This window comes from Microcaecilia unicolor, chromosome 2 (genome assembly GCF_901765095.1).
Source record: "Microcaecilia unicolor chromosome 2, aMicUni1.1, whole genome shotgun sequence".
Classification (NCBI taxonomy): domain Eukaryota; kingdom Metazoa; phylum Chordata; class Amphibia; order Gymnophiona; family Siphonopidae; genus Microcaecilia; species Microcaecilia unicolor.
In genome coordinates this window covers 130,469,142-130,495,869 of record NC_044032.1, presented here as the reverse complement: position 1 = coordinate 130,495,869, position 26,728 = coordinate 130,469,142, and the positions used below count along the sequence as shown (strand labels likewise).

The following is a 26,728-nucleotide window of genomic DNA, read 5'->3' as shown; positions in this document are numbered from 1 at the left end:
CGTTGGATGACCCGTGTAAGGATGCGCTCTGACTGCTTTTTACCACAGTAAAAGGACCCCTTAGACTGGTACAAATCATTCTACAATAAGAATCTTAAAACACCATGAGAAGAGCTGGTTTCTTTCTCATTCTGTTTGCAATACACAACTGTACTGAAAAAAATAAATTTGTGGATTTGTCCACTTTAAACGTGAACCTTGACTTGAAGGTATATCCCCTGTTTTTTTGCTGTATTGATGCATCCATTTTACCCTCGGTCTTTTGAGGGCAAAAAAGAAATCTGATGGAGGATCTACAAAGCAAGGACTGGTGAAGCAGTGTCTTGGCAGATTTGCTGCACAGCTGATAGGCACTTGCTGCTCACTGGAAAAAGAATCTTGGCATTGTTTTAGGATTTTGTGAACCACACTGGAAGAAAAAAAATTCTGGCATTTTATAATTGTTTTGATCTGCTTTATACATTCTGGTAAATGAGAGAGCATAAGTAAAACTTAACAAGTTTACTTCGAGACATGGCCAGCCTTAGCAATTAGGAGGCCCCTCCTCCTCCACCTGGGACTTGAGATTTAAAGTGAGATAAGGGATTTATTTAAACAGAATTTTTAAATTGCTGACTATAGTGGGAGGAGTATAGAGTGCAGGGGCGTAGCCAGACAACAGATTTTGGGTGGGCCTAGGCAAGAATTGGGTGGGCACCAAGTGTTCTCCCCCCCCCCCCCCCCCCCCCAAATAAAATCTCAGCTGGTGGGAAAACGCTTCTTTCCACCTTGGCAGCAGGAATGCACTGAAAACTGAGCATGCACAGGTGCCGGTGTCATGGAGAGTACCATTTTTGTTACCATCAGGGGGAAATCTTCAGCTGGCGGAGCTTGGGATTCCCACCAGTTACCACTAAACATGTGCTACGGTTGGGTGGGCCTGAGCCATAAATGGGTGGGCCCTGGCCCACCCAAGCCCACCTGTGGCTACGCCACTGATAGAGTGTCAGTGCTGAGGAGCATGATTACTGAGAGGGAGAGGGAGGCTTGGAGGAGATGGAAAGGGAAAAGAAGCTTTAAGTTTTGGTCAAAACAAAGGAAGTGGGAAATAGACCAGGATGACCAGAAACAAAGGAGGAGACTTCTAAAGATGGTAAAGTGTTTATTGGTGAGTTGTCACCAATAAATGCTTTACCATCATTAGAAGTCTCCTTGTTTGTTCCTGGTCTATTTCCCACTTCCTTTGTTTCTCTGTCAGTACTCCATGGGATCTCGGTGTTCCTCCGCCTTTGTGGTCCCTCACTTAACTTTTGGTCAGCCACCAGTTGCAAAGCTGACTTATTAAGCATGAGGCCCTATGTGGTCGCCCTTGGACTGGAGCTTCTTTTTACCCCTTTAGTTGATCATATATTTACCAACTTGGGTACCAAACTTTTCCTAGTCATGTTGCCTGGTAAGAAACGTAAAAGCAAAACACACAAAGCAACTAGTTTGGAAAAGAGATGTCAGGATGCCTTCAAGTACTCCCATACCAGACTGAAAGCCATATGTGTAGAGTTGGTTACAAAACAGTTGGATTGACCCTGTGTTTTTACAATTCTTTTTTTTTTCCTTTCAGAGAATTTCCACCCATTACTTCAGACCAGCAAAGGCAAGAATACAAGCATGAGTTTGATGTTGGGCTGCAAGAATACAAGAAATTACAATCAGATCTGGAAGCGATCAGTAATATGCTTGACCGTGTGGATCGGGAACTGGATAACCTACCAGAGGGAAGTGAGGCATACAAGGTACAGTAATACCAAAGCATATGAATTGTATGGGTTCAGATTGTTAAATAATGCTTTACTCCTATTACTACTTATTTCTATAAGTGCTACTAGACATACACAGTGCTGATTGACCTCTTAGCAATTAGTAACACATTTTTTAGGTTCAATAAGGAAGTATGATTAAGTGGTTAGAGCATAAGGATAAGAATTTGAATCTAGTAGCATTTGGAGAGGAAAGAGCCCAACAGGCAAGGTCACTGGAAAACTGCAGTTTCATTGGGGAATTGAAGGAATTATTTATATGCACTTTTTGAAGAATTTCTCTGCAATTATTAATTTCAAGGTTGAACTTTTACACTCAATTTCTTCACTTCTGAGCAACTTAATTTCCCCAAAGGTCTATTTCATGTCTGGAAAGACACAGTATTCGAATCCTAACCCTGTGTATATACTGTTCAGCTGCTGAAAATAAAACATTGCAGAAAAAAATGTCAAGCAAATTCCAGTAGTATCAAACTGAGGAAACACAGATGAATTTGTCTGGGATCGAGCAGTGTTGAGGAGACATACAAGAGAGTACTTGGAGTGGAGTGGTTAGAAATTGAAATTGTGATGCAAGAGTCAGTGAGCAAATAAAATGAACAACTGTGGAAATAGTGTGCAACCAAGATTTTATAGGAAAAAATAAAGAATTGAGATATGGGATTAAAGTCAATTAGAAGGAAGCTGAAAGCTGTTTTTAACTGATTGAGAAGGGGAAGGTCAGCTCCATAGGTGTAGTTTGACTGTTTCATTTGGGGGGGCAAAGGATGGGGCGGAGCATATTAGCATATTAATTTGCATATATACATATGCAAATGATATGCTAATATGGAGGAAGGAAGGAAGGGAAAAAGAGCTGGCTTTTTTTTTGGGAATAACCATAATGAATATGTATGAGATATCAAGCCAGCTCTTTCTCCCTTCCTTCCTTCTTTCCTTCTTCCACTCCAGTAGTATTTCCCCACCCCTTTTCCCATACCATGCCAGTGTTGACCTTAGAAATGCATAAGCTCTATATGTAGATCCTTCAAGAGGTAGTGTGTCATGATTTAGGCTCTACACCCTTTCTGATATTTTGGTGCCACCTCAGTAAAGCCAACACACAATCTCTCCACTGCAACACACTATACACAAACTTGTGCAAAAACACACTCATAACCTTACTAAACCTTAACAGCACTAATTCCAAGGACAGGACGAGCTGCAACCTTATGCGTGAAAAGGCAGAACTGTAATTACACCAGGCTCTAAAACACCAATACACTACCTCGTGAAAAACACATGACACAACAGACATGACACAAGGAACTAGAAAGCAAAAAATATGAAGGCAAAATACTGAACTGGAAAGTTAACTCAAGAAGTCAGACTCAGCATGCAGCAATACCAGAAAAATTGAAACTTACATGCAAAATTTCACAGAAAGCTGACATATTCCAATTAATAAATTCTGAATAAAATACTTTTTTCTACCTTTGTTGTCTGATCATTTAGTTTTTCTATTCGCTTTGGTCCCAGTGTCTTCTGTTTTATGCAGTGTCTTCTTTCCATTTGATATTCCATTTAATAGATTCAAAATAAAATACTTTTTGTACCTTTGTTGTCTGGACATTTTACTGTTCAATCATGCTGGTTCCAGTTTCCTCTTTTCCTGTCTTTCTGCTAATTCTCCTTCAACTGCTTGCTGTCCATTTGTCTTTTCTCTTCTCTCCTGTCTTATTCCATTCCTTCACTACACCTACCTTTGACACATTATTTCTTTTTTAGCTCTTTCCTCTCTGATCACTTAAATTTCACCCTCGTCCTCATCCTCCTCCTTTTTAGTTTTCAGCTATCAAATTCCATTTCTTTCTCTCACCCACTAGCTGCCTCATTCCTCTTCTCTGTCCTTCCTCCAACCTTTCATTTCCTTTCATCTTTAATCAACTCTCCCTTACCACATTTCTGCCCCCCCCCCCATCACTATCATCCTCTCATTTGTTTCCTTCCCACCTCCCCTTTGGCCTCTCCCAAATAGTTCCACCATTTGCAGCATCTTCCTCCCTCCAACCTTCTAGCCCAGCACGCCTGCTCCCTTTCTCCCATTGTAGCCTAATATCTCCCTGTCCCTTCCACACACACACCCACACCCCAGCATCTTCCAGCCCCCACTTCCCTGTGGTCCAGCATTTCTTCCTCTCTCTCTTCCCTCCCTCCAATTGTCCAGCATTTCTCCCTCACTCCCTTCTGTCCCTGGATCCACAATCTCCCTCTTTTTCTCTTTCCCCTCTAGTGTATATCTATCCCTCCCTCTCATCCATCCCCATGTACAACCTCTCTTCCCTCTGTCTTCTCTCTCACTGCCCACATCACTCTCACTATCTCCCTTCCTTGCACCCTGGGCCCAACATCTATCTCTTTCGTTCTCTTCCTTCCCCTTTTAGCATCTCTCCCATCCCCATACAGCATCTCACTCTGTCTCCCTCCCTCCCACTTCCATGTTCCAACATTTCCCCTTTTCTCTTGCTGTCCCTCCCTCCTCCTCCACATCCAGTATTATTTCTCCCTCTCTCTCCCCCATGCATCTCCCCCCACCAACATTCCCCACCTCTCTCGCTCACCTCTACCTAGCATTACCCCATCACCTCAACAGTGCTCCTGTGACTGTCTCTCCCTGTCTCCCTGCCACCAGCCAGCATGCTGCCTCGCTCTTCCCCGCCGGCGCTGCCTCGGTCCCTGACTCCCTGCAGCATTTTTGTCCGTCGCCGTCAGTGCTGCCATTCATTCTCACAGGCAGCCTCGTTCCCGCTCCCCTTTGCCACGTCCACTCCTCCGACCGGATCTCTCTGATGCACTTCCTGTTAAACACGAAGTGCATCAGAGAGAGCCGGAGGACGCGGCAAAGGGGAGCGGGAACGAGGCTGCCTGTGAGAATGAATGGCAGCGCTGACGGCGACGGACAAAAATGCTGCAGGGAGTCAGAGACCGAGGCAGCGCCGGCGGGGAAGACACAATTAAGCCCCGCCAGTTCGCCGGTGCGACTCGTTTGGGGGGGGCAATGCCCCCCCTCGCCCCCCCCAATCTACGCCCATGGTCAGCTCTAAGGAGGCAGGAAAGGAAGGGTTGGTAATGGAAGAAGAAACAGTTACAGTATTCAGGAAGAGAAATGAATCCTTCTGCAAACAACTTTGTAGGCCAATCAGTGGCGTTCCTAGGGGGGTGGACACCCGGGGCGGCGCCCCGCCCCCCGGGTGCAGCACCCCCCCCGATGCGGTGCAGCACCCCCCCCCCGATGCAGCGCGGAACCCCCCCCGGGGTGCATGCCGCTGGGGGGGGGCCGCAGCGCGCGCCTGCTCAGAGTTCCCTGACTTCGCGCCAGAGGTGAATCTGCGTGGGGCCACAGGGGCCTGGGCCCCCGCAGATTTCGCCCTGGACCCCCCTACCACAAACCCTCTCCACCTCCCCCTCCCGCCCACCACCAACCCGTCGCCGATCTTTGCTGGCGGGGGACCCCAAGCCCCCGCCAGCCGAAGTCCTCTCTTCCGTGCAGGATGCAAGTTTCAACGCTTCCTGTTCTTCTGAGTCTGACGTCCTGCATGTACAACGTGCAGAACATCAGACTCAGAATTTGGAATTCAGTCTGACGTCCGGCTCGTTGTACGTGCAGGACGTCAGACTCAGAAGAACAGGAAGCGTTGAAACTTGCAGCGGCGCAGCCTGCATGGAAGAGAGGACCTCGGCTGGCGGGGGGTTGGGGTCCCCCGCCAGCAAAGGTAAGTGACAGCAGCGGGGGAGGGTGTCATTGGTGGCGAGGGGGGGGTCCGGAAATGGCGGGGGGGGATCGGTGGCGCCGGGGGGGGGGGGGCTAAAATGTGCCCCCTCCCTCTGGCTCTGGCCCCCCCTACCGCCCGAGTCCAGATACGCCCCTGCTTCGCGCGTTCGCTGCAGCTCCCTCTGACTCGGAACAGGAAGTAACCTGTTCCAGGGCAGAGGGAGCTGCAGCGAACGCGCAAAGTCAGCGAACTCAGAGCAGGCGCGTGCCGCGGCACCCCCCAGCGGCGTGCACCCGGGGCGGACCGCCCCCACCGCCCCCCCCTTGGTACGCCACTGAGGCCAATACAGCCATCTTGAATAGAGAAAAGAAGAAGAAAAAATGTTAAGAACCTGACTGAGACATCTGATGCAAGAGTGGAGGGTGTGGGCTGGCTCGGTGGCTCAAAAGGCACCAGTTTGATTCCCTGGTCAGGTCTATCATTTGCAACAGTGGTTGAAAAGTTGTTGTCAAATAGGGGTGATGCCTAGATGGTCAGTCAGGACCCATAAATGTAAGGTTCCAAAGGGAGCCAGGCATAACTGAATATGTTTGGGAGAGGTGTATGTGTGTGTGTCTATATGTATAGGGTACAGACCCCAGGGCAATGTGAATGAAGGCTCATGTCTCTGGATCAGATGACAATAGTGGGAAGACTGGACAAGTGACTTGAAAGCATTTGTTCAATCATTTTTGATACTTACAGGGAAAAGAGAGAGAAAAAAGACCCAGATAGCAGAAGTGGTGTGGATAGAACGTACCAGAATGGAGTGTAGCATCTTGGCAGTGACCAAGAGGTTAGTTGTTTGAAGTTGAGGCATCCCATTTGATGTTTAGAAAATGTAGGAACACATCCAATTCATTAAGGCAGGGACAGTGGGTTAAGACTAGAATTCAAATGGTATATGAATAAAGGAGCAGAGGATGTTAACCAGCTTATTTTCGAAAGAGAAAGACGCCCATATTTCGACCCAAATCGGGAGATGGGCGTCTTTCTCCCATGGGCGAACAAATCGGTATAATCGAAAGCCGATTTTGGACGTCTTCAACAGCACCCCGTCGCAGGAACGAACAAAGTGGACGGGGGCGTGTCGGAGGCATGGTGAAGGCAGGACTGGGGCGTGGTTATCGGCCGAGAAGAGATGGGCATCTTTAGCTGATAATCGAAACAAGAAGGGTGTTTTGGACGAGAATTTGGTCCACTTTATTTGGACCCTTTTTTTTCAGGTCCAAGTCCCAAAAAAGTGCCCCAACTGACCAGATGACAACTGGAGGGAATCGTGGATCACCTCCGCTGACTCCCCCAGTGGTCACTAACCCCCTCCCACCAAAAAAAAACCCACTTTACAAACTTTTTTTTGCCAGCCTGTATGCCAGCCTCAAATGCCGTACCCACCTCCATTACAGCAGAATGTGTTCTATCCTGTGACAGCCTTTCCCTGGTTCTGATGTGGCTCTCGGGTGAGTGTGACACCTTTTCTGTTATGCGCACTGCAGAGTCATATCAGCAATGCATTGTGGTGGGTGTAGGGTATTGGGCTCCGTGATTCCACCAGCTTGTGTTAAATGCTCACGATGTTGGTAGTTGGTAGGCTGTACTCCCATGGTGCTTTTCCCTCTGCTTACTGGGTCAGAGTGTGCCCTGTTTTGTTTCTGGTAGTCCATGAGATAGTGGCCATTTTTGTAAGCCAGTTTTATCTCCCTTTCATGTGTTACCCACGTTACTGAAAGTGGGCATTGTACAGCATTCTGCCAGCTCTGACCTACTGCTAATCTCAGTACCAGGGAGACTCTTTGCCACTGGGGCACAACCTCTGATCTGCAGTTAACTGTGAGTAAACGTGCTTATTCGAATAAAGGACGTGCCAAGGTTCTACAGCAGCAACAAGTCCTAGAGGCCTGGAGCACTTTTAGGGGTACCGCAGTGCACTTCAGGCAGGCGGACCCAGGCCCATCCCCCCTACCTGTAACACTTGTGGTGGTAAATGGGAGGCCTCCAAAACCCACTGTACCCACATGTAGGTGCCCCCTTCACCCCTAAGAGCTATGGTAGTGTTGTACATTTGTGGGTAGTGGGTTTTGGGGGAGGGGGTTGGGGACTCAGCACCCATGGTAAGGGAGCTATGCATGTGGGAGCTGTTTCGGAAGTCCACCGCACTGACCTCTAGGGTGCCCAGTTGGTGTCCTGGCATGTCAGGGGGCCAGTGTACTACGAATCCTGGCCCCTCCCATGACCAAATGGCTTGGATTAGGACATTTTTGAGCTGGCCGGTTTTAGTTTCCATTATCGCAAAAAAAAACAAAACCCGCCCAGCTCAGAAACAAACAAACAAATCCATGGCATTTGATCCGTACAAACCGTATTTTCAAAACAAAACAGATGTCCATTTTTTTCAAAAATACGGTCTGTCCCTCCTCTTCACGTACCCATTTTCGGACTTAGACGCCCATGGAGATAGGCGTTCGCGTTCGATTATGCCCCTCCACGTCAAGTATTAAAGAGAGAAGCAAACATTGCAGCAAACACCATTGCTATAGTATATGTTCATTTGTGGTCCACCTCAGATCTTTGGTGAAATATAAATAAATAAAATATAATGTTCCTTGGGCTAATGCTTGAAAAAAATCTTCTGGGAAAAGCTAGGTCTGAAATGTTGCTGAACAGTCAAAGTATTATGGATGTAAGCATGAAGAAGTGACTGTTTGCTTTAAATCTGGTTGCTGGAAGGTATTGGAATATAGTAACATACATAGTAGATGACGGCAGAAAAAGACCTGTACAGTCCATCTAAGCTGCCCAACAAGATAAATTCATATGTGCTACTTTTATTTGTACCTGTCCTCTTCAGGGCACAGACCGTATAAGTCTGGCCAGCACTATCCCCACCTCCCAACTACCAGTCCCACCTCCCACCACCAGCTATGGCACAGACCGTATAAGTCTGCCCAGCACTATCTCCGCGTCCCAACCACCAGCCCCGCCTCCCACTACTGGCTCTGGCACAGACCGTATAAGTCTGCCCAGCACTAGCCCCGCCTCCCACCACCGGCTCTGCCACCTAAACTCGGCTAAGCTCCCAAGGATACATTCCTTCTGAACAGGATTCCTTTATGTTTATCCCACGCATGTTTGAATTCTGTTATCGTTTTCATCTCCACCACCTCCCGCGGGAGGGCATTCCAAGTATCCACCACTCTCTCCGTGAAAAAGTACTTCCTGACATTTTTCCTGAGTCTGGTCCCCTTCAATCTCATTTCATGTCCTCTGGTTCTACCGCCTTCGCATCTCCGGAAAAGATTTGTTTGCGGATTAATACCTTTCAAATATTTGAACTTCTGTATCATATCACCCCTGTTTCTCCTTTCCTCCAGAGTATACATGTTCAGGTCCGCAAGTCTCCCCTCATACGTCTTGTAACGCAAATCCCATACCATTCTCGTAGCTTTCCTTTGCACCGCTTCAATTCTTTTTACATCCTTCGCATGATACGGCTTCCAAAACTGAACACAATACTCCAGGTGGGGCCTCACCAATGACTTGTACAGGGGCATCAACACCTCCTTTCTTCTGCTGGTCACACCTCTCTCTATACAGCCTAGCAACCTTCTCGCTACGGCCACCGCCTTGTCACACTGTTTCGTCGCCTTCAGATCCTCAGATACTATCACCTCAAGATCCCTCTCCCCATCTGTACCTATCAGACTCTCACCGCTTAACACGTACGTCTCCCGTGGATTTCTCTTCCCTAAGTGCATCACTTTGCATTTTTTCGCATTGAATTTTAATTGCCAAACCTTAGACCATTCTTCAAGCTTCCACAGATCCTTTTTCATGTTTTCCACTCCCTCCCAGGTGTCCACTCTGTTACAAATCTTAGTATCGTCCACAAATAGGCAAACTTTACCTTCTAACCCTTCGGCAATGTCACTCACAAATATATTGAACAGAATCAGCCCCAGCACCGATCCTTGAGGCACTCCACTACTCACCTTTCCCTCCTCCGAGCGAATTCCATTAACCACCACCTTCTGGCGTCTGTCCGTCAACCAGTTCCTAATCCAGTTCACCACTTCGGGTCCTATCTTCAGCCCATCCAGTTTATTTAAGAGCCTCCTGTGGGGAACTGTGTCAAAAGCTTTGTGGCTGGAGAGATTGTCCAATATGGCATTAAGGTGAGTGTGTGGTAGTAGCATGTACATGATAATAAGGAAGGCAAGAGAAGCAGAAGAAGATGAGAATTTACACGGACAAATTGCAACAAGAAGTTGCTAAAAACAACTCTAAATGATGCCTTCTCAAACCATTTTCCTCATGAGAGCAGCCTTTAGTGCACCACAGTACTTCAGTTAATTCCATCATGCCTCTTGTCTTGCACAGCATGACTAAGCTTTGTTTTAATAACATGCTTCAGCTGTTTTCAACCTCACTTGCAAACTTGTCTTGGCTTATTTAGCGGTTTTTTGCTCATGTATATATTCATTCTTTTTCTTTTAATTCCAGATTGCTGCAGATGAGTACAATAGACTGAAGGAAATAAAATCGGTAAGTCTGAAAAAAAAATGCTTCCTACTAGTTTTTGAAACACAGTGGGCCTTTCCTGGCCTATGCATCTCTGTCTTGTCTGTGTTCTTGTCTCTCACTCTGTCCGATGAATGATGATACCTGTTGGCAGGGAGGGAGACCATTGTTCTGGTTGTATCTGAACTCTGGAGCCAGAAATGGCTCAGACTAGAACAATCTGTCTGACTTACTATAAGATGCACCTGAGTCATCCTAGACTTAAGGTTAAATGATTCCAGCCAGTGTCTGCCTGTGTCACACTGTGGTTAGTATTGTGATCTATTTCTTTTTCACTAAATAGTGCAAAGAAGTATTAGTTTTTCAGAGTAGAGAAAAAAAACTTTTTGATAAGGATTGATCAGGCACTTAAATAGTAAAGCCAGGATGGAGTAGCTCTCCCAAAGCTCAGAACTTAAGGGGTTCTTTTACTAAGGTGCACTAACAGATTTAGCACATGCAAATGATTAGCACACACTAAATCCATTAGCGCACCTAATTCTGAGCATGTGTGGCCCTTCCTACTCGCAGTGGTTTCCTTAGTCCCTTAGTCTTATTTTTATGCTCTGCTGAATGAAATATGAAATGAAGCTCTCTCATCTTCAAAGAGGTTTTATATCTTCTTGTCTTCAATGTCTCTCCCCCCCCCCCCCCACACACACAAAAAATCATATTCCTATGAAAAAAAATGTTGCAGATAGTCTGAGTTCCACCCTTTCCCTCGGTGTGAGAAAGATGCCCCTTATATTTGGACTGCAAGCATTCTGGCCCAAGAACAGGAAAGGAGAGCATCATTTGTGTAGATATCATTCGACTGTGCACTCTAGTAGATTCTCCTTTCTGGGTGTTGCCTCTACCTCTGTGCAGTGACCAGAGTCCAGCAACAAAGGAGACAGTACCAGTACCATTATCTTCAGCTGACTCGCACAAGCCTGATGTCAAGGCAGCCTCATTAACAATTCAGCCTAATCTAAAAGTTCCTGGTTTCACTAAAGTGCAAATTTTGCATTCCTTTGAAGTGGTAAAGTTGGCATTGAAGAAGCTGAGAAAATGCAGAGAATTTTCCAAATTGCCACCTGGTAAAAATCTCAGATGGTTGGGTCATTTGGGCAAGAAGTATTCCAGGGTTCAATGCTATGTTGCTCAAATTGCAGCTCATCAGCTGTACCTAATTCTATTTACTGTAATTTCTGGGTTGTAAGTCGTGTTTTTTTTTACATAGGAACTTGTGGGTGTGACTTTTGTATGAATTTTACATATTGGTAATTTGTTATAAATGCTGGTACTTTTTTACTTTTTCTGCTGCATGCAGAAAACTGATCCAGGAAAATTTAGAAAGCATATTAACAGCCAGACTTCAACTGCCACAGCTCCAGCAAATGCACAAAAATAACTCTGTAATCCTCACACAATGCAGAACAATTGCATGCCAGGACTTGTAGCCTCTTGAGCAGGTGCTGTGATTCTCTCCTGACACTGCACAATGTCGTCAGCAGCAGCTTATACGTTCCATGATGCTCTGAGCCAGCAAAGCCCAGATGTGTATTCCACTGCAAGAGAAGATGGTCTCTTCCTCAGCCATCTTGTGGCTATTTACGGTGAGCTTTTTGCCTCAACCCTCATAGAATCAGAGGCACATCCCTCTGGAAAAGGTCCATCATGCCTGGACATCTGCAGGAAGGCTTCAGCTGTGTCATGACCAATCGGTTTAACCAGCTATTTGAGTCTGACCCATTTGTGGTATTAAAGGTCACCACAAACAAAGAGTGCTGGAGTCAAGGGGTCACAAAGACTGCCATGCAGGCTGCCAAGCAGCTGAAAAAATATCTCTGAAGGACCAAAAAAAACCACTGCCCTATCAAGGAGGGGAACCAAGCACCTGACTCCTGAAGAAAGAAGGTGCACTAGCACGGGACGTGTTGTGCATGGCTCCCTCCTCCTTGTGAGGTCATGGCAGGCTCCGAGCCAGGCAGGCCCCTCTCCTGTGGTGAGCGCATGGGCTCCTACCATGTGGTGGAGGGAGGGATGAGGTCAGTGCTGTCACAACATAGCTGAGGCTAGGGAGCACATGCAGGAGCTTGGAGTTTAGGTGTTATTGGTGGTGTCCAGGCCCCCAAACCCCCTTTTTGTAGGCCTGAGTGTGAATAAAGTACTGGCAGCCTCAAGTAGCAATTTCTATTCGGACGTTATGGAGTGGGATTTGAACTATTGGAACTGTATATTTTTCTGCGTCTTATACAAGGGAGAAACTTGCATGTAAACCTTGCCATTTTTTAAAACCATTTTTGGTCTCTGCTACCTATAACAAAGGAGCGACTTCAGAAGTGGAGCCAGGTTTGACGGCGCGGGGGGGAGCGAGAGTGGACTTCAGCCGGCGCACATTTCAGTGCAACAGGACGAAAAAAAATAGGTGCTGGCGCCAGCAGAACTCCATTTGGGGGAGCGGCCGCTCCCCTGTCGCCCCACCTAGCCACGCCACTGAGCAACTTATAACCCAGAAATCATGGTATGCATACCGTCTTCCAGAGGGTGCAAGGTTTCTTGCCCAGTCTGTCTTCTCGGTCTCTGCCTGAGGCAGATGAGTGTGGAACTCATGTTATATGCTCTGCATGTGATGTATTCCATACATCTTTCAGAATCTAAGCTTTTGTTACTTGCTCTCGGACATCTTACCGTAGAAGCTTCTGCTATCATAGTTCTATTCCTTTCTCCAAGCAAACACAACAAGTCTGGCCTTTTGCCAAGCCTTGCCAGTGAAAAAGGGAGCAAACAGGGCAGGCTGCATCAATGCAACCAAAATGGCCTTTGACATTTTGGCTCTCTACAGCCACAACCAGCGCCCTTCTAGAACACACATCTCAATTTGAGTGTCAGGTGCAGTAGGAAAAGATCACAACCAGTTTCTGGGTTCTCAACGTCATCAAAACAAATTTCGGTATTTGCTATCAGAAGAACCGCCGATTTGGTATCTGATACAGCAAGTCCATACTCCTCATCCACCTCAATCCAAATACAGTAGAACTTGTTGCACTTCAGGAAAGGCATCAGAGTTATTCCATGTATTTCTCAATTCCCTAGATGTCAGGAGGATTACACCACATTTAAAACATGGACCTCAACTACTTCATATGCAAAGAAAAGTTTAAAAAGCACACTTTCCTCCATTCTCACCTATTTGACAAAGAGATTGGCTGTGCTCATTACATCTCAAGGATGCTTGTGCACACATCCTGATTCATTCCAGTTGGTTCCTTCTGCACATTGACCATTACTAGTATGTAGTATTTCACTTCAGCCTTTCATCAGTTCCTAGAGTCTTCATCAAATGCCTGGTGGTGGCTGCTCAGCAGCACAAGTGGGAACATTTAGTCTTTCAATGTCTTTACAACTAGCCTCTTGCAACTTTCTTGGGAGATGTCGCTGTTGAGGATAAAGCAATCAGCCTCTTTCAGGGCCTCAAGTTTATCATCAAATCTGAGAAGTCAGTTCTTCAGTCTACAAAAAGACTTCATTTGTAGGAGCTAATCTGGACACAATTCAATCCAAAACTTTTTCTACTGAAAGACAAATTACAAAGATTAATATATCATGTGTAGAAGATCTGATGCTCTATGACAGTCACAACCAAAGCCTTTTTGAAGATTTTAGGCTATATGGGTTCTACAATCTACAAAGGGATCTCAAATTCTAGTGGAATCCACACCCAACCTCCTTTCTATAGAAATTTAATCATCTGTTTCACTTTAGGCCATGCTACACTGGTGGATGGTCTGAATTCAACTTGATCAGTGACGTTCCTTTTGCACTGCTAGAATACTATTCTTACCTCATGATGGATGCTTCCAACACCAGTTGAGAAGCTCTCCTGAGTTCTCAGCTTACTTGAGAAACCTGGTCACAAGCCAGGGAGATTTAATTCCTTGTTGCTCATTCCCAGAACAAAATGGTGCGCTTCCATAAGAATATAATGTAAGAGTAGCAGTACTGGGTCAGACTGATAAGTCCATCTAGGTCAGTGCTGGGGATGTCTTTGAGCCTATCTGTATATTCTTCCCAGCATTCTCTAGGGTGACTTCCAGGTCCACACCGATCCACTTGGGCCTCTGCTTCTGTTATCCATGCTCCCTCCGGCCACCTGCCAGGTGCTAGGGAAGTCTTTCAGCCCATCTGCATATTCCTCCCAGCATTCTCTAGGGTGATTCCCAGGTCAGTTACATTCCTTTGCCAGAGATTGTATTTTCCTTTCTCTTATTTCCATTGGCTCCACTACAGTTTCGCTTCTTGATACCGACTCTTCCCAAACTTATTCTCCATCTCAAACAACTGCATATTTCAAGACCACATTGCCCACTTTCAGCTTTCATCGCCTTGCCATTCATTTTGTCTTCTACCTTCTCAGCTCTGAAGCTTTCAACATTTTTTTCTTCCTGTCATTCAACAGTTTCCATTTTGTTTGAGTGCATCTAATTTTCATCATTGTCATCATGCTTTACTCTTCGCTGAACTCTCTTGCTCCTTCTCCTGCTCTCTGCTGGGGATATTGATCCCAATGCTGGCCCTCCAAATCAAGTCTCACCCTACCGGGCAGGTCACACCGCAACCTCTCCAATCTTATTTTTGTTCTCCTTCCTCCTTCTCTGTCTTTCATGTGCCCTGTGGAATGTCCGCTGTGTTGCAAACAAGCTTGCTTACAACCACAACCTTTTTATCTCTCATACTCTCCATGTTTGTTCTAACTGAGATATGGCTTTGCCCCTGAAGACTCTGCTTCATTTGCTTCTTTGTGTCACAGGTTACCTTTCCTCCAATATACCTCACCCGGTTGGCCACAGTGGTGGTGTCAGGCTGCTACTTTCACCTTCTTGTAGACTTCAACTTCTTCCACCTCAGTCTTGCTGCTGCTTTTCTTCTAAGTCCATTCCAGCTATCTATTCACACCACTGCCTCTCTGGGTAGTGGTCTTTTAATGACCCCTGATAAGTCCCTCTCCTCCTTTCTCACTGACTCTCACTCCTGGCTTTCCTTCTTTCTTTCTTGAAACAACTTCCCCTTCCCTCATTCTTGGGGATTTTAATGTTCATGCTAATGACCTCTCTGACTCTTTATACCTATGTTTCTTACTTTAGCATCCTTATTCATCTTCAGCTGTGCTCCACTACCCCTACTCACCAGCATGGCTGCTGCCTCGATCTTGTCTTCTCCAACTGCTCACTCTTTAATTTTTACACCACATTTCTTCCCCTCTGACCATCATCTAATAAATTTCACACATAATCACCCTCTCCCCTCAGTCTCGTATAATCTCATCAACATGATTAGGAATGTTCATGCTTGCACTCTCTCTTCTCATTCATTGTTACCTAACTCTGTCAGTGAGGCTGTCTCTTCCTATAATAATAGTCTAGAATCTGCTACCTATGTTCCTGTGCTGCTCTGTTGGGTGCCTTTGGCTAAAATCCCATGCTAACTTCATACTTTTCAGATTCTTGCTGACATCCTTCCAGTCTGCTCTTTCACTTGCCAACAAGGCTACTATATCTATTTGACAAACTCTCCTGGCTCCAGCCCTTGCAGTCTATTTGCCACAGTGAAAACACTCCTCTAAGTGCCTCCACTTCCACCCCCCCCCCCCCCCCCACACACACACACCTTCATTTTCTCCCATGGCTATGGCGGAGTACTTCTATGACAAGGTATGACAAGATTAACCTTGAGTTCTCCACCAAGTCACCTCCATCCCTCTCCTTCCCTCACCTTGTTCTCTCAGCCTTCCTTCAACCCCTGACACTTTTTCTTTCTTTCCTAAAATCACTTAAGAGGAAACTACACATCTTCTTTCCTCCTCCAATCTCACTACCTGTTCCTCTGATCCCATTCCCACCCATCTATTCAGCACTCTCTCTCTTCCTCCTCCTGTCATTCCTTCTATCTGTCATATCCTCAGTCTTTCACTTTCCACTGCAACTGTTTCTGATGCCTTCAAACATACTGTGGTTATACTGCTGCTTAAGAAGCCTTCACTGGACCTTACCTGCCCTTCCAACTATCAACCTATCTTATCCAAGTTACTTGAATGTGCTGTTCACCTCCGTTGCCTTGACTTTCTTTCATCTCGAGCTATTCTAGATCCACTGCAGTCTGACTTTTGCTCTCTTGATTTGACAGAAACAGCCCTTGCTAAAATCTCCATTGACCTGTTCCTGGCCAGATCAAAGGGCCTATACTCAATCTTAATCCTTATTGAGCTATCTGCTGCTTTTGACACTGTTGATCACCACCTGCTCTTTAATACACTATCCTCACTTGGATTTCAGGGCTCTTGGCTTGGTTTTCTTTTCTCCTATTACACTTTTAGTGTATGCTCTAGTGGTTCCTCCTTCACTGCTGTCCTGATATCCCCCCCGATCTATCTCTTCATAACAGAAATTTCAGGAATCCAGGCCCAAGTCTCAGCCTGCTTGTCTGACATTGCTGCCTGGATTTCTTGCCGCCATCTGAAACTAAACATGGCCAGAACAGAACTTCCTTCTCCCCTCCCCCCCAACACACACACATTTTGTATTGCTGTATCATCAGCTCAAAACCTTGGAGCTATCTCTCTCCCTATACACACATATCGAACTGCTGAAACCTGTCTCTTCTTTCTCTGTAACATCTCCAAAAATTGTCCCTTCTGTTCTGAACACACTACCAAAACCTTTATCTACACTCATCACCTTAGATTACTGCAACTTGCTTTTCTCAGGTCTCCCACTAGACCATCTCTCACCCCTTCAATCTGTTTAAACGTCTGCTGCCAGATTTGTCTTTTGCTAGTGTTGCTACACTCACATAACCCCTTTCTTCAAGTCACTTCATGGCTCCTTATCTGCTTCTGTATACAGTAAAGTCCTCTTACTGACTTACAAGTGCATTCATTCTGCAGCTGCTCAGTATCTCTCCCTACACCCCTCCCTAGGACCTCCGTCCACCAGGTAAGCCTCCTATCTGTACCCTTCTCCTCCGCTGCCAACTTCAGACTCTATTTCCTTTTTCTTGCTGTATATTATGACTGGAATAGACTTCCTGAGTTGGTACATCAAAGTCCATCTCTGGTTGTATTCATCTAGGCTAGAAGCCTACCTTTTTGAGGCTGCTTTTAACCCTTGACCCCTATTCACATGTTCAGTACCATGTCAGTTTAATCATGTCCACAATAACTCCCCAATCACGTATTTGTCCTGCTTGTCTGTCGTGAACAGATTGTAAGCTCTGTTGAGCAGGTACAGTCTCGCATGTGTTTTTATGTACAGTGCTGTGTATGTCTAATAGCACTATAGAAATTAGTAGTAGTAGTATCCTGCTTCTAGCAGTGGCCAATCCAGGTCACAATACCTGGCAGAATCCCAGAGAGTAGCATATTTAGCTAATAATTTTTAATGAACCCCGATATTCTGTTCACCTTGATCATACCAGACATCTATATATTCTACATCTTAATTATGTGTTGACTGAAAAACATTTTCTTGAATTTGTGTTAAATCTCCTCCTCCCAGTGATTTTCATGTAGTGTTTCCTAGTGCTTATAATAATATTCAAAAGGGTAAATGTTGTTAAAATCAGGTGTCCTAAATTGTCTGCAATAGGATTTAATTTCTATTGTTTCTCTTCACTCTTTGAAATACGTATGCAAATATGTCTGTGCCAGTGCCTCCATTTATGCTATTTAATGCTGCTCATAACTTGGTGTTTACAGTGTGAGGGATTTTTTTTTTAATTTTATTTGTTTTTAGTCTGCAGATTACCAGAACAAAAAAAGACGCAGCAAACAACTGAAGCAGAAGCTGGCCCACATCAAAAGAATGGTTGGCGATTATGACAGTCAGAGATTATAGACTGCATACACACACACAAAGAAAAATGATTCACATAACTTTTTGAATGTGATTCTTGCACATGGGTTTCATTGGGAACTCTGAGAAGCAATGTTTTCCATGTTTCCAAATCTTTGTTTGTGGACACAGTGTAAGATATGTGTGTAAAGATACAACTAATTTTTTTAAAAACACGTGTAATTGTTTTAAATATGCCAAACACAAGTTTGAAATTGAAAGACTAGGTCCAACACGCCAGCCTTCTAATCTGTTCCGAAGATCTTCAAACATATCCGTCAAAAGCAGCACTCTTGCCTTTGATTGTAACTCACTCACTATGCAGCTATGGTGTGGAGGTGTGAGGGAGTATGTGTGTGGTTTTTTATTTTAGGTTGCTGTAGTTCTGTTTTGAAATACCTCGCTCCTCATTTTAATGCGACAATCGAGCTGTTGAACAATATTTCTTCCTTGACAGTGCTAGTCTGTTCCATTGTGTTCTGTGCCTGTTCTTAGACAGGTGACCAGTAGCTCAGTAGATATATTTTTTAAAGGGAAATATTGAAAAATAATGGAAATGTTCAATGGAGCTGTGATATTAATGTGTATATAACTTTTTTGTTTGTGTATGTTTTTGTAAAACAGGATATCTGCCTTTTGTGTTTGAAGTATTTTTTTTTTAATTTGTACATGTAGTTGAATACCTGTTTTAATTTACACAGGGCTTGATCTTTGTTTTAATGTGCAGTATCACTGGTTTGAAACAGAAAATGACAGATCTTTTGGATAAAATTAGTGTTTCTTTAGACAACCATCTGCATCTGGTAGATTTTGCCTATACTATATACAACAGCCAAGGAAAATGGACTCGATCATTTGCATTATGTCATTTCTGACTTTCCTGGCTGTATTTCTGAAATAATACAGCCAAAGTACTCATGTTAATGTATGTGTTCATGGGTTGTTGTTGTTTGTTTTTTTTTTAACTGCCTGGCAGCTCATTTCTAAGCTTTGGCAGCCTTTCAGGGGATACATGACCTTTCTATGAGAGCTACCTGGAATTTTTCCCTATTATGTGTGGCCTGTCACCCCCTCCACCCCACTTCTGAAACCTGTGTCCTGGCTATTCTGGTAGCGATTCATTTTCCTGAATACAGTGCAGGTATTCTCTGTGCTGGCAAGTAGGTGTTGTCATGGAGCAATAACTAGGACCCTCTCCCTGTCACGAGATTATGAACACAGCCTGTGACTCGTTCCCAGTCTTGGGGAGGACCTGAGGAGCAGAAGCCAGATCTGTTGCTAAAAACCACACAGTGCAGCCATCAGCGTGCCTTCTAATCTGTCTTGTTTTGAAAAAAAAACAAAGTATTCTTGTGATTTGTGTAATTTAGAAATTTTGTGTGTTAGGCCTCAGTTGGAGCAAGTCCAGACCACAGGCAACACCTGAAATTTACTTCCAAGCTCTTGATTAACTATGAAGGATTACTGACTGACAAGTGACAATATTCCTTAAACGGTAGTGTTTTTGGAACTGGCTTTTGTTTGTTTTGGGGGGTTTAATTTTATATCCAGTTTTGAAGAGTTTGTTTTAAAATTCAGTGTTTTGTTAAATTATTATCATGGATCTTGAACAAAATTAAAACAGCCATTTGACTGTTGCATCATGGGGTATATGAACAGAAATAGACATGATTTAAAAGAAAAAAATAATCCTTATTTTAGCCAAGTGGCACTCGGCTCAATCAGTAAGTTAATATACATGTTAACTTTAACTGTGCATTAATTTCTTTGTATTCTGCTTTCAGACCATTTGTTTTAATTTAATATGTCATTTACCTATTATGCAAGTTAAATAAAATGGTTTCTCAATTTTTTTTCATTTCCTTCTTTGTGAGGTACACAGAATTCTAAATTGAGAGTGTGATGTATTTACATTCCTGTGCCATCCCTACTGATGGTGGCACATCTTTTGATAAAGCTGATTAGGTTCTTAGACCTGCACCGCTAAAAACTGATATAAGCGAGGAGGAAGACAAAGTAATATAAACCAAGAACACATGTAAAATCTTCTAGAGGCCTTTCACTAATATGCATAATGTTTTGCCATTAACTGTGCGATCAATGCAAAGCCTCCGCGTTAATTGTTGGGGTGTTCCTGGCATCTACCCATACAGTTACTAAAGAGGAATAACCTTTACTACACGATAAGTGCATTGACAGATAAGCATGGATATACTTAACCGCTTCCTATATTGATGGACATAATATGGAGATTAAAATGTGTAACATAGGCTGGTAGTCCTTATCTGCTGCCATTTTCTATCTAGTCTGTACATTCACACTACTAAGATTTACAATCTCTTCTCCCTCTATACTTGTTCCCTGAATTCAAGAAAGTATCGGACGAGCACAGAAGATCTTTGAGGGAGAGGAAAGGATTGTAGTATTTGGTAGATGGTGTGGATAGGGAGATTGGATGGATCATATGGTCTTTATATGCTATCTTTTTCTGTCTGGAAGATTCACACAAGATGAAAATGTACATTGGCATATGAAAAATGTACAAGATTCAGAGCCTTATTGATACTTCCCAAAGGTTTTAAAAACATTTTAAAGAATACTGGAGATATGGGACAACCTTGTGGCACTCCACCTGACACTAGCTAGGGCTCAGATCTAAATGAACCTGTTTTTAACAGATAATGCTTGATCTGAAAGGAACACTTTTCCACAAAATGTGATGCTAAACTTGGTGATGACTTGTGGTTCCATAGCAATATCTGTTCATTAGGAAAGCTAGTTGGTGGGCAGAAAACAAAATGCTGGGTGACCTTGGCCAGGTCTGGTCAGACTGTAGTGCCCACTATGCCAATAATTCTGTGGTCATGGCCTCAAGGGATCTGTAATATACTGTGCCATAGAAGTTCTTACAGGGGTCTCAGTTGAGTAGATTGATTTCTGCTCTCTTCCACTTACTATTGTAGCTATTGCCTGGGTCAACAAAGATGGTGTTCTAGTACTCATAGAGGGCTGGTATATAATGTGGGGAAGGAAGCTGTAACTATTTGGGTGCTGCCCCTCTGCCTCTGGTGCTCCACCTGTATAATCCACTTATTACACTTAAGGACAATAGTCTCTTTCACTTTTGCATCTCACAAGTGCTTAGCTATAAACATCTTTCTTGGCAAGCGGTTTCAAAAATGTGAATTTTCAATTTCAAGGAGTCCTTCACCTCCGATGTTCTCTTTTCTCTGCCAAAAGCACTCTAGCCTGCAGAATATCCATTATCAGATTGACAGTGCTCAGTTTGACCATTCTAAAACTCAGTTCTCCATGGCAGCCTCTTTGAAGGGTTTCAGGATTCTCTTTTTTTCCAATCCCAATGCCTCTTGGAGCTTTCAGTAATGATCTTAATATCCAGTGACATCCAACGGAGGGCTGCCTGATATCTCACTAACCTCTTCAGCATTCGATGGGTAGAATGCCACATTGTGACAACATCCTGCATGAGTAGGTGCATGGGTGCTCCTGCTGCTTCTGGCTTCTCACAGAGCTCAGTTAATAGCTTCAGAAAAGGGCTGCCACGTCACTTGCTTCCCCTGGCCTGGGGAGTCTCTGTTACAAAAGAGCCAGGAAGCACAATTGTCTTTTCGATCCTAGCTGCCAGATCTCCATCTGTGGCCTTATTTACACAAAGACCTTGATCTTGGCCACTGCCTGTATTGCATGCAAATATATCATGCATATTCATTGTGGGTATCCTGAAAACCTGACCTGAGGACTGGGTTGAGAACCCCTGCTCTATAGGAAGGCCTATAGATCAATGTTCAGTATATTTGGCCTATACTGTGGTATGTGGTGCCATTGGACATCCATTCTGAAGTGAATTACACTATTTTAAGAAAGCAATTAAAATTATGGCTTTTGGAACCTTTCCATGATTTTTATTAGTTTTCTTGTGTCTGTTAGTTAGAGTTCTGCAATTCACAATGGATACAGGAATTTGGGGAGAGCTAATTAGCAATAGTTGAGTTTGTATTGCTTGTAGTTAATTCTGTAACTCACCTTGGGGTTCTCTGACTGAAAAAGGTTAGGGTATTTGAATGTAACAAATTATGAGCTCTCAAGGTCTCTGAAAAATATTTGTACATTTGGCCTTTGACTTCAAAGCTTTTACACAGAATCTGCTATAAATGTTATCTTACTGCATCAACATCCTGCTTTTGTAAAGCTTGGGGTGGGGAAAAGGGAGGAAAAAAGGAGGAAGCCAAATTCCATGGTCTTTATTTTTCCTAGATTGTACTTTGATGTATACCTACTTGCTAAAGAGAGATTTTCAGTTTGCTCCCATGCACACTGGAAAAAGTCCCTTTGTATATGTATACATCTTTGTATAGAATTCATGATAGAAAACTAATTGTTAGGTTAAGCTGTGTTAGTAAGCAAGTTGACTCTTCTGACCAGCTGAAATTGTATCGAGTGTTGCCAGGGTAATAGAAGCACATGTTGTTCTGCCTTAGAACAGAGATAGACTGCTGGGTCTTACAATAACTTGCTCTTCCTGAGCATTTCCAGCTGATTATTTTGCCTAGTGAGGTCCTGATTAGCATCTCGAAGCACTGACATTGGAACTAGAATAGCTTGACTGTCTGCAGTTTTGGAGTAGAGGAGTAGTGTAGCCAACAGGATGCTTCCAAGAAGACATGAGGGAAACCAAAACCTGTTGTTCAGTAATTTTGCTCACCCTTGTGTCTTCTTGGAAGCATCCTGTTAGAAACAGAGAAACATGACGGCAGATAAAGGCCAAATGGCCCATCCACTCTGCCCTTCCTCAGTAACCACTAACTCCTCTTTTTCCTAAGGGCTCCCACATGCCTGCCTCACTCTTCCTTAAATTCTGACACAGTCTTCGTCTCCACTACCTCCACTGGGAGGCCATTCCATGCATCCACCACCCTTTCTGTATTTCCTTAGAGTCCTCCTAAGCGTATTTCCTCTCAACTTCTTCCTATGCCCTCTCATGCCAGGGTTTTCCTTCATTTGAAAAAGGCTCATCTGGTGTACATTGATGCCACTAAGATATTTAAACTTCTCTGTCATATCCTCCTCTCTCCTGCCTCTCTTCCAGCATATACATGTTGAGGCTCATAAGCTTGTCCCCGTATGTTTAAATGACGGAGACTATTTAACAATTTTGCAGCCACCCTCTGGACCAACTCCATCCTGTTTATATCTTTAGAAATATTGTTCCAGGTCCTCAGAGACATGCCGAAGCAATGCAGGTTTTACCTATTGGTACTGTTGCTGTTCCTAGAGAAATTGTAACAAAAGCACAAGTCCCAAGATGCAATGACATTGGGGATCAATTCAAACCTGTCTCTTTTAACATGACCCTACTTAGCTCACCTTTTTTTAAAGAGAGCCTCCTGTTCGGAGAATTGATTTTTTTTTTTTTTAAACAAACAAGGAGATGGCCACTCAGCTGCTGTGCTGTGCTCTGGAAGGTGTGGTGAAGGAAGCAACTCATTTTCCTATAGCTTTTGGCCTTATATTGGGAAACCCTTCCTCTCTCAACCGATCCCTCTGCCCAGGGCCGTGCCTAGGGTCTCTGGTGCCCCCCTGCAGACCATCAGTTGGCGCCCCCCCCTGTGAAAATTATCGCTCACCACTTGCCACACTGACAGGAATTGTCAGCAATATTCTTAGAAACAAATTGCTATACATTGCAAAATAAGATAGCAGATGTAAATTCTCAAAGTGGACTTATTCCAAACACTAAAATAAAAATAAAATGATTTTTTTTCTACCTTTGTCTGGTGACTTTCTTTTACTGATCATGCTGGCCCAGTATCTGATTCTGCTGTCATCTGTCCTCTTAACTCCGTTTCCAGGGCTTCCTTTCCATTTATTTCTTTACTTTCCTCCTTTCTTTTTCATTTCTTGCTCTATATCCATAAGTAAAAGCTGGGTCCTCCGCAGACTTGACTGTCCAGTGGATCCAGCTTCTGCCTATTTTCTGCATCCATGTGCAGTTTTTCTGCTCTCTTCCTTTTCCCTCATCTCATCTCCTTCATCTCTCTTCCCTCCCCTCCCCTCTATGTCCAGCAATTTCTCCTCTCTCCATGGGCCCTGCCCTCCCATCCATGCTCCTCTGCCCCCTCCATTCATCCCTATCCAGCAATTCCCCTCTCTCCCTGAGCCCTACCCTCCCATCCATCCATATCCATCCATGCCCATCTGTCCCCTGCCTCCGCCATTCATCCTTATCCAGCAATTCCCCTCTCTCCCTTCCATGAACCCTGCCCTCGCATCCATGCTCCTCTCTCCCCTACCCTCCCACTCCCATGTCCCAACTGCCCACCCTCTTCTCCCCCCTCCCAAGATCTAGCCTTCCCTTCGCTCAGTGTCCCGCCTTCTTCTGACATCATTTCTGACGCTGTGCTGCCGGATGGAGGTAAATTTAAAAGGAGAAAAAAAATGAAAGGGATCTTGCGGGAGTGAAGAGGGCGGGAAGTTGGGACATGGGAGCGGGAGGGAGAGGTAAGCATGATGCGGCGGCGCACCCCAGAGAACGGCGCGCCCCTGCCATGCTTACCCCGCTTACCATGTTGGCACGGCCCTGCCTCCGCCTCAAACACACGCTGTTCCTTTTTGCTTTCCTACACCCTTCTTGCGTTCTAGGTGCTGTACCTAGGTCTACGTCCTCCAGGTTTTCAATAGCACCCCAACCGACATGCCGAGGCATGTGCAAATTTTCAGACTGGCTGCAAGCAGGTACCCTTTCTGGGCGTTTTCCTTGCTCCTCTGTCAATCCCATGGCGCCTATAGGACTGCAAGCCACAGCGCTAAACATTTCTTCAGGAGAGCTTCCCGACCCTCACCCATGACTGCTGATGAATGATTTGGGCAGACGGTGGAAACCGTTCCTCCGTTAGATCCTCTGGCATTAGGGGATGGATCCTAATCTTGTTCCTCGGCCCACCGTCAAAGGCTAACTGCTCAGGAAATGGCACGGCAGTCAGCTCGCCGCCTGATTGCTCCCTCTTTTTAGCCTTCGGAGCTAGCAAGCTCTCCTTCAGGCTTAAACAGTGAGGGAAAGAACGCATTCGAGCCACCTGTCTCTTCTTCTTCCTGTTGGCTTCCACTCTCCCTTTCCTCTGGGTATCGGTCTTCACGGTTTTGCCACTCTGCTTTGAGAGATTTTCTTTTTCCTCTTTCTCAGCTCAGCTTTCCGGACAAGCGGATATCTTCCCCTGTCCGAGTGCTTTCCTTCCCACCCGCCTTCACCGTTGATCTTAACTGCTAAACTTAGCCACTTAGGGCAGAATGCGCTGAACCGGATACGCCACCCGATATGACAGGTGCTTTCTTTCCTGCCTGATGGCCCTGGCCACCTTCGCTGTTGATCTCACCGGCCCTCCTCCTTCCAAGCGTGTCAGCGCTGCTGGTGGTGTCTTATCGCTTTTGTGCTGAGGCCGAGCGGGGGTCTTCCTGCTCTTGCAGAAGCCAACACATGAAGATGACTAAAATGGCCAGCGGTCTAGGTCATAAAGCGCACGGAGGAAGACTTAAAATCTCAATATGTATAGTTCGAAAGAAAAGCGGGAGAGGGGAGATATGATAGAGAAGTTTAAATACCTACGTGGTATAAGTGTACAGGAGGCGAGTCTCTTTCTGTTGAAAGAAAGGTCTGGAATGGGGGAGTACAGGAAGAAGGTGAAAGGGGCCAGACTCAGAAGAAATCTGAGGAACAACGTTCTGACAGGAAGGGTGGTGAATCTATGGAACGGCCTCCGGGTGGAGGTGGTGGAGATGAAAACTGTGTCTGAATTCAAGAAAGCTTGGGGGACAAGAACATAGGATCTGCAAGGGAGTGAAATGGAGAGTAGATGGCATGGATGGGCAGACTGGATAGACCTTGTGGTCTTTATCTGCCTTCCTATGTCTAGGTTTGTATGACTTTTTCTGAGGTGCCAACACACTCTGTGTTTTCCGACAAAAAGAGCAAAATGCTTGATTATTAGCCAGATATGCCCCTGGGACACCTGCAAAGCAAGGGGCTCGTCTGGGATTTGAACCCAGGACCTCTTGCACCCGAAGCAAGAATCATACCCCTAGACCAACAAGCCACTCAGCTGCTGTGCTGTACTATGCTGTGCTCTGGAAAGTGTGGTGAAGGAAGCAACTCATTCTCCTATAGCTTTCGGCCTTATATTGGGAAACCCTGCGTGCCTGATAAAATGAGAGCAGGTGTTAAACTACAAGGGAGTCATTCTAGCAGAGGATGGTTTTGATCCATCGACCTCTGGGTTATGGGCCTAGCATGCTTCCGCTGTGCAACTCTGCTCTCTGTGGTCTGATTTGCCTGTCTAACTTTCTAGGGCTCATGAGTAAGGGGGCGTTCGTCCGCTTTCCTCAAGCTCGAGATCTTTAAGGAGAAATTTCTTCCTTCCTCTCTCAACTGATCCCTCCGCCTCAAATACATGCTGTTCCTTTTCGTTTTCCTACACCCTTCTTGCGTTCTAGGTGCTGTACGTAGGTCTACGTCCTCCAGGTTTTCAATAGCACCCCAACCGACATGCCGAGGCATGTGCAAATTTTCAGACTGGCTGCAAGCAGGTACCCTTTCTGGGCCTTTTCCTTGCTCCTCTGTCAATCCCGTGGCGCCTATAGGACTGCAAGCCACAGCGCTAAACATTCCTTCAGGACAGCTTCCTGACCCTCACCCGTGACTGCT

At 45.0% G+C, this 26,728-nt stretch overlaps 1 protein-coding gene and 1 non-coding gene across 2 annotated transcripts in view; one reads left to right on the top strand and one right to left on the bottom strand.

Moving 5' to 3' along the window:
* The window catches only part of OCLN (occludin), an 82,203-nt gene extending 63,213 nt beyond the window's left edge, over positions 1 to 18,990 (top strand). Inside the window, exons 7-9 of the mRNA XM_030193322.1 lie at positions 1,598 to 1,769; positions 10,085 to 10,126; positions 17,914 to 18,990. Of these exons, the coding sequence (XP_030049182.1) occupies positions 1,598 to 1,769; positions 10,085 to 10,126; positions 17,914 to 18,015 (316 nt within the window). The 3' untranslated portion in view covers positions 18,016 to 18,990. The remainder of the gene's footprint in view (positions 1 to 1,597; positions 1,770 to 10,084; positions 10,127 to 17,913) is intronic.
* Positions 18,991 to 26,048: 7,058 nt separating this feature from the next.
* On the bottom strand, positions 26,049 to 26,120 carry TRNAP-CGG. The gene has a single exon. It is a non-coding gene; the product is annotated as a tRNA-Pro (tRNA).
* Between the last annotated feature and the right edge of the window lie 608 nt (positions 26,121 to 26,728).